This window comes from Canis lupus, chromosome X, assembly GCF_003254725.2.
Source record: "Canis lupus dingo isolate Sandy chromosome X, ASM325472v2, whole genome shotgun sequence".
Taxonomy (NCBI): domain Eukaryota; kingdom Metazoa; phylum Chordata; class Mammalia; order Carnivora; family Canidae; genus Canis; species Canis lupus.
In genome coordinates, this window is record NC_064281.1 from 121,786,472 (window position 1) to 121,801,494 (window position 15,023).

Genomic DNA, 15,023 nt, shown 5'->3' on the forward strand with positions numbered 1-15,023 from the left:
AAGACTCACGATAGGATAATTTTCACAAAATAGAAAATTTACAGAGGAAATGAAATTCATGCTTCATTCCACTACTCAGATGTACTATACGATTTGAAAGTGAGGGATACTATCTGCTTCCATCCTTCTCCCCCCCCCCTCCCTCTCTCTCTGCCCCCTATATTATTTTCTTTGGACCTTTCACCTTTTGGTGCCTGCCTTGATTTGCTACCAGCTCTGGGCTTTTATTTTTTCCGTCTGTTTTTAATCACACATGTTACTTCTTTCATCTAAGATTTGGAAGCAAATCTTCAATATTTTATTCAGTCCGATCCTTCTTCCATAGTGTCTACTTCGAGTTAACGGTCCAGGCTAAGCCAATGATTTATGTTGTACTTCTGATCCCCTTCCTCATAATGCTCAGCATTTCACTGGTTCCCGTAACTACACCAATATGTTGGGTGAGGGATGACTGATGATGACCATCCAGGGGGTAAGGATAGTCTCTTCAACAAGTGGCTCTGGGACAGCGGTATATCCACATACAAATGAACAAACTTGGACACTCTAGTCACAGGATACACAAAACGCCTAAACGTGAGAGCTAAAATTATAAAACTCTTAGAATAAAGGATAGCAGTAAACCTCCATGACCTCGGATTTCTTAAACATTAGACCAAAAGCAACAAAAGAAAAAAAAAATGGGTAAATTGACGTTCACCAAAATGAAAACAAGCTTTTGCATTAAAAGACACCATCTTTGGGCACCTGGGTGGCTCAATCGGTTACCATCTGCCTTTGGCTCGGGTTGTGGTCCTGGGATTGAGCGCCGCATCGGGCTCCCTGCTCAGCGGAGAGCCTGCTTCTTCTGCTGCTCCTCCTGCTTCTGTTATCTCTCTCTCTCTCTTTCTCTTTTTCTCTCCCTCTCTCTCTCTGTCTCTCTCTCTCTCTGTCTCTCACTCTCTCTCTCAAGTAAATTTGTAAAATCTTTCTTTAAAAGAACAAAAAATAAATGACTATCGAGAGAGAGAGAAAGATATCATAAAGATGGGAGAAAACATTGTCAAATCATATGTCTTTTTAAAAAAGATTTTATTTATTTATTCATGAGAATACGCAGAGAGGAGAGAGAGAGAGGCAGAGACACAGGCAGAGGGAGAAGCAGGTTCCATGCAGGGAGCCTGATGTGGGACTCGATCCCGGGTCTCCAGGATCATGCCCTGGGCTGAAGTTGGCGCTAAACCGCTCAGCCACCCGGGCTGCCCATATGATTTTTTAAAAAGTATTTTATGTATTTATTCATGAGAGTCACGGAGAGAAAGAGGAAGGCAGAGACACAGGCAGAGGGTGAAGCAGGCTCCATACAGGGATCTTGACTTGGGACTCGATCCCAGGACCCCAGGATCACGCCCTGGGCCAAAGGCAGGCACCAAACCGCTGAGCCACCCAGGGTTCCCCTTGCAAATCATATGTCTAGGGAGAGTCTAGCAACCAGAGTATAGAAAGAACCCTTACAACTCCAACCAAATGAAAAAACAAATAAAGATGGGAAAGAGATCTGAGTACGTATTTCCCGAAGGAAGATAAACAAATGGCCAAAAGTCACATGATAATATGCTCAATATTATTAGTCAGTCGGAATTGCAAACCAAAGCCTAACAATAGCTGTTAACGCCCCCTAGAATGTCTAACATTAAGGGGAAACAGTTGGTCTTTCAGAAAGCATCTCTGATTTGAAAAGATTGGCCATGGGTGCTTCCCACTATTTTCCCACCCCTAAAACTACATAGGCTACATACATGGAGGCTCTTGGTATGCCTCTTCCTCTCCTCTTCACCAAGAACCTTTCGAAAGCCTTCATTCAGGTGGCACACAGTTCTGTGTAAGAGTCCAGCTTGCCCTGCTCTCGTGGATTGCACGTAGAACGAGAGGGCTTTGTCTGGCTCTGGAATCTGGGGTCCATGGCTGTGCTGGGTCTGTCTGGAACCGTCACCTTGTGAGGGCTGATTTGGGGCATCACTTGCCAAATCAGCATTCGGTGACATCGTGTCAGTGGTTTGAATTCGGCCATAATGGTAGTACTTACAACATGGAAATAGGAAAACCCTGGAGCTCGGAACTGCAATCTCCCCTCCCGAAAGCCTGTTCCCAGCACATCACACTGCCCAGGACTGGCCACAGAAGAATTGCCTGGAGCTCATTAACAGGAAACAAGAGCTACATCACAGGGCAGCTCTGTCCCCTGATGTAGATGACAATGAGAGAGGAAGTGTGCGCTGTGTGCCCTTCTGAGAGGAGCCCTACCTCTGGGCTTAGCCTTCATTGGCAGTGTGGTTGCGGCAGTACAAGCTGAGCGCACATCCCAAATGTGAGAGGCTCATCTCTATCTCCCTATTGTCCTCCATCGGGGACATTTTTGGGGACTCGCCTCTCTTCTCAGGAACCACTGGTGTCCCGAAAACCTTGTCAGTACACAGTCGTCCGAGGGTACACTGAGGGTCATTTGGTCTTGTTGCAACCCGAGTTTCTAGTTAAGGCAAATGGACCTCTGACACCCAGGGCCTTTGTCCTGACACGTCTTCTCCTCTTGGGTCATTTTTAATTGACTGAGAGTCCTTGAATCCCACCCACACAAACACACACGGCCTCATGTGTCTTGGCACGTTGAAAGGAGGTCCTTAACGGAACCTGGATCCTAAGCGTGTGTGTGTGTGTGTGTGTGTGTGTGTGTGTGTGAAGGGAAGACAGAAGCTGTTATCTTTCCACTTTATTTCTTCCATAACCCATTTTGCAAAAACTCCCCTGCCCTCAGTGCCTTTTCTGAGACCATCAGATATTGTCTTCAATGTTTCATTCATTCATTCACTCACAAACTCATTCATTCATTCACTGGATTGGTCAGGGTGTAATTGACTGAGACCACGATCGACGCGCTGCATCTGAGGAGGTATTAGTACTTCCTGGTTTCCATAGAAAGCGAACATCAGGAAGACCTTTTCTGATGACATTCTGGTTTCCATGACAACTGGGGTAAGCCATTCTTTCCTGGAGACAGAAGAAACATTTAACAAGGATATTTACAGACTGGAGAGATGGAGTACCTGTAGAAACGTCGGACTAGTCAGTGTCTGCTATCAATGTGTGAGTCGTGTGTATGTTTGTGTGTTGCCAGTGTGTGGGTTTTAGTTGGACTTGAAGAGCTCTAATCCCTCCTGTTTTATCAGAGGGGATGGCAGCTTCTCTTGGGGCTGGGGAGCTTAGGTGACTGAATACCTCTGTCACACCAGGGCCCCTTTCTGCTGTCCTAAGGTGACACCATTGCCCGAGGGCATTGTTACCTGACTTCTTGAAAGCAGAGATCCCCAAATATTCCTCATCATGTACCTCTGCTTGATGATTGTCCCATGAACCCTTAAAGATGTAAGTTGACTCGCTTGCACTGACTTAGAGTCAAGTTATTATGTGTGTGAAATGAGAGGGAGAAAGAAGTCAGCAAATGAGGCAAATGGGTAGGATTGGAAGATCTAATGTGACTCTGTGTAGCCTAGGGGATGATATTGTGCTCACTCTGAGTAGCCGACACACACATGATCTAAGAAACATCTCTAACAGACAAGGTCGGAGCCCACGCTCTGAGGTCTCCTCTTCAGACGTCACGGCTTCTCAGAACCACCGTATCCTCCGTTGCGCTCTCTGGAACTACAAGTGCCCACTCTTCCTGTCATGACACTCTTGCGTCATTGCTCAATTGTACTTTTTTTTTTCTTTTTTGATCTCCAAATGACTCAAGTTCTCTTTCATAAAAATAGGAAGAGAGTGTTGCCTAAAAGTCATGCTGGTTTTCCCTCTTTGCTTTTAAAGCTGTTCTTTTCCCACTGGGTTCTAGAAGTTTAACCATGATGAGCCTAGACCTGTGTGTGTGTGTGTGTGTGTGTGTGTGTGTGTGAATGTTAGAGAGAGAGGAAGAGAGAGGGAGAGCAGGGAGAGGGACGGAATATATTATGCTTGCAGGTTGGCATCTCAATACACCATCTGATATTTTGGAACATTGTTGCCTATTGTTCCTTCACACATTCAGCAGCCCTTCTCTCTTCTTGGACCGCAGTACAATATATCTTCTGTGGTTAAATATATACATTTTAATAATGAACATTTCCTTTGATCCATAGAAAATGTACCTCAAAGACATTTGCAATGTATTTGCATCGCTTTCTATGCAATGGTTGGTACTGTTTTGCTTGCCTGCTTTTTGTTCACTTACATCCAGGATTTCATTTCATATCACCTTAGAATCTTTGCAAAGTAAGGTTTCGGTGCCTATGTACACGTAAATGTGTCCTCCGTGTAATGTTTTAAAACATTTGAGAAATGATGTCTACCCTCACCACCCACTTCTGTCCTTTTCCTTCCTCTCTTGCCAATGCAACAGTGCCATGACATTTCTGTTTATCATTCTGGACTCTTCTCTTGCATTGACATGTCTTTGTATCCAAAGATGAAGTAGACACCGTTGCTCTCATGTGAATGTGTGCCTTACGGAAAGCGTATTACTTGCGCTTCACTGGTCTCTAGATATATTTTTTTTTGGGGGGGGGGAGTGAATGAATTTTTGTCCTCTGTCAGCACATGAAGGTCTGCATCAGTCCTTGTGTTGGATGCATAACATGCCCTTGTTGGCTTAGATTATCGGTTTGTTAGTCTATTCCCATGGGTAGCAAGCACCTGGCAGACACCCAATGCCGTTATGACAAGCTACGATGCAGTGAGTTGTCTTGTGAATTAGGGCACCTTTTTCTCCTTGTGCACGACACAGGGAAATTAATAGGTTCTGAAATACACACTTTGTCCGCTCGCCGGGCTATCAGTAATTATGGAAGTCTCGCCTGCAGGAAAGACCAGGATGCCCTTGACTTTTTCAGTCCTAAGGCTGTGCATGATTTCATCACTGTTAGAGAGGGAAGTGGAGGTCTCCCTGTGGCAGGTAACAGTGACTGGAGGGGTAACAGAGAATCTCTGGAAGAAAATTGGCCTGCTTGATGGGAGAAACCACCTGAGTTTGCTAAAGGAATGGGACAGAAGTCACTCTAGTCTTAAAATAAGGCCCTGAGGGGAACCTTGATGTTTGTGTCGTCCTTTGCACAAGCACTCATGGTTCTGCTCCTCTGGGCAGCTCTAGAGCTCTTGATGGTGTGTGCCTGCAAGCGTAGTTGCTGTGGTTCCTTCTTTCTTAAGGGAAAATGGGGGGCAGAGTTTGGCAATTTGAATGTGTAGGTGCTCTGAGTGTTGTAGCTGATCATTGGTAGGTGAGAAGCAAGCCTAGTTTTTTCAGTTCTTTGGTAGAACTGAGGGCGGTTCACGATTTTTCAGTCTGCGCTACTTGCCATTGAAATGTTTATACAAAAATGGTCCACATTTCCAAATAGGTGTGACCTCCATGAGTTTATGAAACTAGTGAGCAACATAAGGGAAAGGTTTGAAGATGCAATTCCCACTCAGTTGCTCTACAAATGGAATGAGGTTAAAAACTTTGACAGGTGGAAAGTTCATGCTGGATTCATGGGGCACTGGAAAGGTGTAACAGTAGGCAAGAACGTGTTTTCTCTCTAAGTGAAATTGCGTGAAATGTGCCTTTATAGCCAAAAGGGGGAACTGCTAACTCGTCCATTCATGGAAATACATGTTTTGGGGACAGTTTAAGGTCACAAAGCCTACAGCTTAAAAGAAGCTCCAAGGTGTGCCTGGGTGGCTCAGTCGGTTGGGGTCAACACTCTTGATTTCAGCTCAGGTTATGATATCAGGGTCATGAGATCGAACCCCGTGTGGGGCTCTGCATTGGGCATGGAGCCTACTTAAGATTCCATCTCCCTCTACCTATGGCCCCGCCTTCCTCCTCCATCTCAGAATGAAAACCACACACACAAAAAGTCCAATAAATAAGCACTGGTTTTAGGGAAGGGATGAGAGGGTGTTGGGGTAAAGATGAGAGAAGTTCTGCCTCTGGGGAGTGGAGGGGTGCAGGAGTCCTATCAAGGACAGTGCCCTTGTTTTGAGACAACACGTTCAGAGGGTTGTTTTCGTTTTTGTTTGGAAGTGATCACAGCCCTCAACGGGGAAAGGAGTTAAGGAACAAAGCTTCCAAAATCATTCTTCCAAAAGTCACGGCGATTGATTGGAGAAATAAATATTCGTTGCCACCACGTTCTCTCATTCCTTAGCCAAGGAGCAAATGGACTAGAGTTAACAGCAGGACTTAAAAATTGAAGCTGGTTCATCTGAGGGTTCTATTTCTTGATGGTCTGGAATTGACCCTGAAGTTACAAATCGTGGAGTTGTTACTTCTACGATTCCCCTTCTGTTTTATTCTATTCATTTTTACTGGGCAGGCATGTTTGGTATGACTGTAAACTAGAATTGTGGATACATGTTCAGATCCAAGCCCTCCGAGAATTGGGGGTCACTTTAATAGTTACTTCAGTGTCATTCAGGGTTCTATTTTTAATACTTGTTCCTGGTGTGCAGAAGAGGATCAACATTTACATGTAATTCCCTCTATCTGTCCCTCTTTCTCTCCAACTGCCACGTGTCTGTCTACACACCCACCTGGATGCACCCTTAGAGGGAAAGAAGAGAGCTGTGCTCCTGTCAGGATGAAAAAATAAGGAAATCATCTGCAACATTATGTGCCAACCCTTCAATGGAAGCTGTTTGGACAGTGGGCCAAAGCACATGGTGAGTAGGCCATGGAGGATTTTATATTTTCATTAAAAACCCTTTCCTTCTGAATGCGTCTCTCAAGGGTGCATCGTTTTGGTAACCGGACAAAATGATTGCAATTGATATTTTGGTTGTCCGCTGCAAGTTACTCCATTAAAGTGCTTCGTAGTTGAACAGATGTACACAAACGTGAATGGGAGAGAATATTCAAATAGGTGCTATGGTTTTTAAAGCCCTTTCTATAGAAAATAGGTTTAAACAGAATTTAAAAGTGCGAGACTCATATATTTGCAGTTCGCATTCCTTCTGGGTGATCAGCTTACTGATCCTTAATGGTTTTCCTACTTTATGGTGTTAAACAGCATTTTAGATTCTCCGTGTGTAATTCCGAGATAAGGAACTGAGACGAGCTGCCCTGGAAGCAACAACATTTGCATGCATGCGTAGAGCAGAAAACATGGATTCCATGCATCAATATCAGGCATCTTGCGTCTCTAACCTCATCACTCTGAGTCTGTGTATGTATCTGTGAGTGTGTGTGTGTCTGTCTTGGGGGTCTGGTTGGAGCTCAGGTGACTCAGGCACTCCTGTTCTGTGTGAGAGACTGGCAGGTCATGCTGCAGGGAGACTGCAGTTGGTTGAGTTACCTGTTTTTCCTTCTCCTCTCTGTTCTGTGTCCTCACCCGACACCCGTGATCTAAGAGCCAGTACACTGAGTTCTGTAAAGCAGAGGACACAATACCTGCATGATCATACATTCTGGCAAGAAAAGGTTTGTGCAGGCTGGGCCCAAAGTCTGTGTCATTAGTCATCATACGTTTCATATTGTAGCTAGGAGTATGTGTGAACAAAGTCCTGCATACATGTGTTTTCTTAGGGAAATAATCTGTTGTAAATCAAAGCGTACCATTTGAAACCGATACTGGATGAACTAAAATCTGTAAGCGAACTGTGATACGTAATTGAACAGTATATGTGGAAAAGTAGAACCCATTAACAGGTATTTCCTGACAGGTCGGAAGGGGGATTGAGAGAACAACTGCATTTTCTGCATGACACACATCTAAAAGTTTGAAATGTATTTAAATGAAGTTTTTAAATGTCAGGGAAACCGCATTGCAAAAAGTGATTCACAAAACTGATGCAAAAAATCAGATTCCCACGAAACAGTGATCCCATACTGCTCTTGAGTGAAGAAATACAGTGCTAGGCATATGTGCACGCGTGTGTAGATGGCGCATTGGGAACGTGCGCTGAACGCTCACACCATCATGTTGACAGTAAGCATCTATCATGTATTGCCCCCGTGTATACCCCTCTGCATGGTTTTTCTCTTCACAATTTTACTTTAGAAACACCAACACACACTTACATAATAGACACCGTTTTGTTGCGCGCGCACACACACACACACACACACACACACACACAAAACGCTGCTACTACTAAATCCTTGCATTTAAGACGGACAAAAAGGCTATTATGAAAGCTGTAGTAGTGGCCATGGTTCTGAAATAGGAGGACCAGCCTAAACTAAACAGGTTAACATGGAAATATTTTTGAAATTCAAACGAAGGAAGCAGAGAGACAGGTCTACATTCCAAATGAGATGTAACTAACATTTCTGCTTCAGAATAGCCTGTATTCCAGAGCTGGGGAAGGGAAAATGATGACTCCATCCCCATTTCGTTGACTTAATTTCCCATCTGCCTTTCTGATTTTCTAGATTAACATTAGAGGTACGTACGTCCTGGGTATCTACATTTGAGGCCATTTGATCCCTGGAAGGACTGTGCACCTCAGAGGCACAGAGCAGAGGAAAGGGTCTGCCGGACAAGCAGTTGGAACGTGTGAACCAACAGGTGCCGCGAAAAGACTCACGCCTCCCTCGATCTACGTGCTGTTTTGTAAGACGTTCCTATTTTACTAAACATTTCACTTGCAGTCATTTCATGTTGACATTTGGAGTGTGGCTTATTCCGCTCCTCGCTCTACAGCCATCTCTTTCCGAAAATTTAGCTCTGGGGGCGGGGAGGGGGGTGGGCAACAGCCTTTTGAGCCACCGTAGTGCAATGCAAAAGGGCAGGTCAAGCCAATGGCCCATGCCTGTAGCAATCCTTATGAAGGATGGCACCAGTAACCACCAGGATGATCTTCGTGAACCTCTGGATTCTAAGCTCATGCTCTTGAACCCAAGATTGGGCTGGCTGGCATTCAGGGTCTGTAGGCTGGAGATCGTCCCTGGCTTCCTTGGGTGCACAGGGTGGCATCAGCGCCCCCCAGAAAATAAGGACCGAGTGAAGCATCCCCCCAGGATGAGCCCCAGGGAGCACAAAAGGCACAAGACGGCCAATAACACAAATGAGATCTGGAAAACGACACCCGCCTCCCCACACAGATGCTCTTTAATACGGAGTGGCAACAAGCAGGGCAAGAAGTTGGGTATGGAAGGTTAAAAAACTCCTCAGGCATCTTCTGTATGTTCCCCGATACTTGCCTTGTATTTACTCCCCCTATCTGACACACAAACTCTTTATAGTTCTTTGTTTTATCTCCTTTCAATTCTCAGTGACCGATGTTCTTCTATGTTCACAAAAGTAATTTTTTCTCCTAATGGTTTTCTTCTCTTCCTTTTCCACATTCCAGTGTTCTCCTATACAGTCCGTTCCGTGACTCTGGGAGACTCAGGTGAAGAAGGAGGGTCCACACAAGCAGTAAACCCTTTGTGGCCCGAGGCCAAAAGGCGTGCTGAAGGACATTGTTTTAGGGAAGATGTGCCGTGCCTGTGTGTCTGACGGCCAGAACCCTCAACCTCTATTAGTCACCTCTTGAGAGGACACCCAAATCACAATGGATGCTGAGTATGTCCTGTGCAACTGGAAAGGCCACTTGTGGCCAGCAAGGGTTTTGTCCAGATCCGGGGTCTCACCAAGAAATAAGAGGAAAGGAGCACTTTCTCTAGAAGTTGAAATACTCTCGGTAGATGAAAAAATTAAAGTGAAAAGCACAGACGTAAAGATCCTAAACGAGTCTCAGATTGAATCCATTACCTCCTTGCTAACAGCCCAGTCGAAGGCCAGTGTCCCAGCGGGACAGGAAGTGCCTTACAGAAACGCTCTTTCAGTGGCATTGGAGATTCTGAAGGAGAGAGCAGATGTGCGCCCAGCAGGAGCATCGGATGATCCAGAGACCACTACACCGTCCCGAAGGGGACCAAGAAAGCGATCTCTTAAAGACTACCGGAAGGCCAAAGGGATCTTACTGAGGCGTCTCAGGAAACGCAGAAACCTCAAACCGCGGCTGGTGCATTCTCAGAGACCAGACACCACAGAAGGCGGCCAATCACAGGCACACACAACCCTCACTCCCCTTCCAAGGAAAAGGCAAGCAAAGTCCTCACCAAGCTCCAGCAGGCGCCCGAACTTACCGTCACTTTCAGAAGATGGTGGTGAGAAAGAGGGCAAGGAAAAGAGGGACACCTCAAGAGTTAGGTCTTTGCATCGCATAGCCAAGGAGGGGGGTACCGGGGCTGAAGATGGAGGCATCCTTCCATCTCCGCCACCAGGTTTCAACCTCACTGTGCCCGAGGAGGCTCTGAAAGACGAGGCACCTGACACCCACGCAAAGAACCCGGCTGCCTCCTCTGAGCGCTCTGCCTCCTCCAGGAATGTTGAGGACCACGGAGAGGGTCCCTGGGAGCCAGGCATGGAAGGTGCGGCAGCCTCCTCCAGTGCCCCTAACCTGAGGCCGCGTTGTTCACTCCGTCTGGCAAACAGGAGAAGGAAGCTGCAGGTACCAGAGTTTGAGAAAGGGCTGCAGGAATCTCGACCTTCGGCCAGCTCAAAGGCTGTGAACCCCACCACTGCTATTAAGAAGGATGTCAGCCAGGAAATGGGACAACTGACCAGCACGCTTTCTCCACAGGAGCCTTGTCCCATTGAAGGAGGAATGATGGTCTGGTTTAAATTTCAAAATCACCCCTTTTGGCCAGCGGTGGTAAAGAGCGTCAGCCAAGCAGAGCAGACTGCAAGGGTGCTTTTGATTGAGGCAAACATGCACGCTGAAATGAGTGGCATTCGAGTTCCTCTTCGAAGATTAAAGCCCCTGGACTGCAAAGAGAAAGAAACACTGATGAAGAGAGCCAGGAAAATGTACGAGCAAAGTGTGAACTGGTGTTTCTCCCTGATTTCTCACTACAGAGAAGGGCTCACTTGTGGGTCTTTTGCAGGCTCCTTCCTGGACTATTATGCTGCTGACGTCAGTTACCCAGTTAGGAAAGCCATCCAGGACGGGGATCTGGAGGCTGACTTCCCAAAGGTCAATTATGCCGACCTGGAGGATTCTGAGGAGGAGACCTCCGTGGGCGGGAAGAGGCCCCGCAAGAAGATTCTCCCTGACCGGATGAGGGCTGCTCGGGACCGAGCCAACCAGAGGCTCGTGGACTTCATCGTGAAAACGAAGGGGGCCGATCACCACCTTCTGGACATTGTCAAAGGCAGGAAACAGTCCAGGTGGCTGACATCGTTTCTGAATTCCAACAGGTACACGCTCTGCGTTGAAACATACCTGGAGGATGAAGACCAGTTGGATGTCGTGGTGGGACATTTACAAGAAATCTACAAACAAATAGACAAGAAGAGGCTGACTCTGGCAAGGGACGACAAAGTGAGTTTTGTTCTGGAAGTTCTTCTGCCAGAAGCAATCATTTGTTCAATTGCTGCACTTGACGGATTAGGTTATAAGGAGGCAGAAGAAAAGTACCTACGGGGCCCACCCGTGCATTACCGAGAAAAAGAGCTGTTTGATAAAAATATCTTAAAGAAAATGCGATAGAGATCGGCACCAAGGGGCAAAGCTAATAAGTAAGCCCTCCTGTGCCCACACTGCAGCAGGGAGACCTCTCATTGCCTGTCTGTATGCAATGCGGGATCCTTCCATTCTCTATGCCATGTACATACGTTCTAGGAGTTTGAGACCCCGGGAACATGCTGGGTTCATTTTGGATCCATCTGTGGCACTTGTGCGTAGCACGGCCACCATCGTTTCTAGTTCCCAAACGCCTCGCAAACTAATTTGATAAAAAAAAATACTGCAGACAGTCGTACTTCTCTCTACTTACTTGGTTGTGTCATTGTCTACATGTTTTTTAAGCTTGCTTTGGAGAGCACTTCATATTTTAAATACGGGACGCACGATCTCTTATGACGTGAAAGAGCCCTGGTGTCAGACATGAAGCAACAATCGCTTTTAAAGTGTAAGATGGATTTTCGCAGAAACATCACATGGATTTCTCACTCTCTCTGTGACACCTCGGTGTAAATGACTGCATTCGTTCTTAGGAAAATTCCTTGAATTTGATCCTCCATGCTTATCTGTGTGGACGAAAAGCCCTGAGGGGTGATGCCAACGGCACAGATGTTTGCCATATACTGTCACTACCTTCTCATGGTTCCTGGAAAAGCTGTCTGGAACCCATAGTTAATGACTGGTCATCTGCGTGTAGTCCACATGGGAGTGAACGACATCTCAATGTGCGGTGAACATTTTGTCGGCCTGTGCGAGACTGTGACCTCTACACTTGCCTGAGATTCCACTTAGGGAAGCAGTTCTTGCTCAGTGGCTAAGTGGTTTCCTAAAACAAACAGGCTCCTAGCTGTCTTCCTGACTGATGGGATGCTTTGCATGTAGTGGCTTATTCCTCTGTGGAAGACAACTAATCAGACACACAGTTTAGCGATTTTAGACCTAGCTGGAGTCCAGGTTCACTGCTGGGAGCCCATCTAAGTGGCACACATTGTAGGAAAGCATGCACTTTGTTCCGGAACTGTGTCCCCTAAGACGCAGTCATCTATCTCAAACCAAGCCAGCGCTCTCTTTTGATTTATTCACTGGCTAGCCCTGACAGGTTCCAGCAGTAATATATGCAGGCTGGTAAGTCATTCTAGGCTGTGTGAGCAATAAATGGACCGGGATCTGGGAACCAGAAATGAGCTACAGAAAAGCCTCCATTTGGCTAACTGTGGCTGTTGTCAGGGTACAATGAAACATGTGTAACTAAAAGGTAAACCCTGAAGCCTATGAATTGTTATCTTAACTTGAAAGTGAGGATAGTAACTTTAGGAAAGTAAGAGATTTTGAGGAAAAAAAATGTTAGAAAAGCTAGTTTGCTTTTAAAATGTGATGTGGAAATGAGCACTATTGGTCTGACATGAACCCGAGTGCATTTCTATTCTTAGAGGGAGTCAGCTGTCACTCACAGGTCTATGTTATGTGTTCACACGGCCATGTGATTTGTGTGAATGTGTGTGTAAAATTTGCAAGAGTTAGCTGTTTTGATTCCCAATAAAACGTTGTGCCTTTCACTTTGAGCTAGTGCTTCTTCATACTTTAGATTGTACAACTACACAGTTGTGTCTAAATCCATGCACACACACACCTGTGTGTGTGTACATACTATATTGGAATTTCAGTGATTTAGTCGTCATTTTTAAAAGTTCATTATGAATTTTCTTCACATCCTAAATCAATATTCACTTTCATGCTCATTTTGCATAAGTTTAGAAGAGGGCCTTCCAAATTGTGTAAGCTTCAGGCCCAAAAGCAACTTCTTTGGATGCTGCCTGAGAGATGCCAATGACTCCTGAGGTGTTCTGCTTGGGCTAATCCACATGACATCCTCATGGTCCTGGAATGTACTTGGAAACACACCATCTCATGCTGTCTGTGGACCTTTTATACTGGAACAACACACTCTAGTTCTTCTATGAACATCGTGTCTCCTGAGCCAAATAGACCACTCAACTTCAGCCTTCTCATATGGCCATATCTGGCTCTACATTCTAATATTTTCTTCACTACCTCATCCATCCATCCATCATGCATCCACCCACCCACCCATCCATCCACCCACCCATCATCCACTCCTGGCACTGTGAGTCAGTAGATTAAGTAAGATATAGTTGAAGACTCTCTCATTTCTAAGGTGACTGTGAGGCACTACTTTGCCTTCTTAGTAAGAAATCGTTATCGGTATCATGGACTGATGGCCTATATATGAAACCAGATCCCCAGATTCCCCATGCCTGTGAAATTGCGGGTGTCCTTTGGTTTGGGGTGAAGGGTGAGGACCCTCTCCCTCTTGGGGTGTCATGTATGCCTGAGGTATCCACTGAAGAGGGCGGACATGCCTAGGACATGCATCTCTTCTACTCCACAAGGATCCCAGGTGAACCAGGATCACTTTTGGGGTGTGTAGCCGAATTGGGGGGCTGGCTGTGTAGACTCTGAGATACCTTCCAGCCTGAGCAGTTGTTAAGGGGTTCTAAGATCGCCCTAAGCTGGTTCTGTAGCATGGGCATGTGTGTGTGTGTGTGTGTATGTGTGTGTGTCTGAAGGGCTAGCCCAACCTGCCACCCACCCTAACCTCGTGGATTAAGGAGGCCTCCTCTCCTACGGTCACAAGGCAGAGGGTGGAACATCGGGTCCTGACTCTAACTGTTGGTTGGCAGAGCTGCATGGAGACCGCATGCACAGAATTGAGAGGTCTCCATATTTATCTGACAAAGATAATAGTGGAACCCCGAGACACACTAAGGTGATGAGCATGGAAATACTGAATACCCAGAATCCCCTGAAACCTCACCCGGGCATTAGCAACCCCCTGACCCTTGCTACTGGAGAGTAGCTTCCTTGTTCTCAGAGACGCTGCAAAGACTTCATCTAAGGTACCTACTGCACAGATGTTGCTTCACTTATTCGATATTAATCACTGATAACCTCCATTACCTCTGGAATAATAACAAGGGTAGGTGAGACTAGGTCAGAACGGCCAAAAAAAGAAAAACAGAAGTTCACTTTGGATGGGAAATGCCTTGTATTCAGAAGAAAACTGTAGGACCCGGCTGGCAGGTACTTACGTGAAGTGAGATAATACACGTGCAATGGATTTTGAGAATGCTGGACTCCCAAGAGAGAGCACAGAATATAAGTTAATATGGGGAGAGCTTATTAATGTGGGAGCACAGAACTGTGACTCGGGGTGTTATGTCCTTAAAGGGGCCAACTCAGCAGCCTCCTGTACATATTATATAAACGTGGACAACAACAGTCCACAGCAAATGACCTGGAAATACTGGAGCTTCCTAGGCAGAGAAAATTGAAGAATAGGTGAGAAGGTCCAAGGGAGTAGGATTTTAGATATGATACATAATGTGAGATCAGATGTCCTACCTCCAGGCTCTGTTTCTTCGGGGGGCAGAGAAATCCCTGCTCAAAAAAGGAATGTGCTGGTGAAGTAGTGGCACAAGCTTCGTTGAGAGGCCCAGTGCCGA

At 46.0% G+C, this 15,023-nt stretch overlaps 3 protein-coding genes across 9 annotated transcripts in view; 2 read left to right on the forward strand and 1 right to left on the reverse strand.

The window, feature by feature from the left end:
• The window catches only part of LOC112642523 (synaptonemal complex protein 3-like), a 63,657-nt gene that overhangs the window by 20,064 nt on the left and 28,570 nt on the right, over nt 1-15,023 (reverse strand). The gene's annotated exons all lie outside the window — the stretch shown is intronic.
• LOC112668404 (PWWP domain-containing DNA repair factor 3B-like) overlaps nt 1-15,023 on the forward strand; it is a 71,723-nt gene that overhangs the window by 6,300 nt on the left and 50,400 nt on the right. The window lies entirely within an intron of this gene.
• On the forward strand, nt 2,986-13,055 carry LOC112642010 (PWWP domain-containing DNA repair factor 3B-like). Of its 2 annotated transcripts, none has more exons than XM_025451669.3 (4): nt 2,986-3,120; nt 6,596-6,708; nt 8,420-8,600; nt 9,340-13,055. In XM_025451669.3, exon 4 carries the CDS (start codon nt 9,544-9,546, stop codon nt 11,524-11,526), a length of 1,983 nt encoding a protein of 660 aa, XP_025307454.2. In that variant the 5' UTR covers nt 2,986-3,120; nt 6,596-6,708; nt 8,420-8,600; nt 9,340-9,543; the 3' UTR covers nt 11,527-13,055. The 2 variants fall into 2 exon arrangements, with proteins under 2 accessions (XP_025307454.2, XP_035567604.1); XM_035711711.2 differs by having other exon boundaries at nt 8,420-8,555.

What these genes read in the sequence shown, in the direction of transcription:
- LOC112642010 (XM_025451669.3), top strand. Translation starts at nt 9,544, where the DNA reads ATGGATGCTGAGTATGTCCTGTGCAACTGGAAAGGCCACTTGTGGCCA.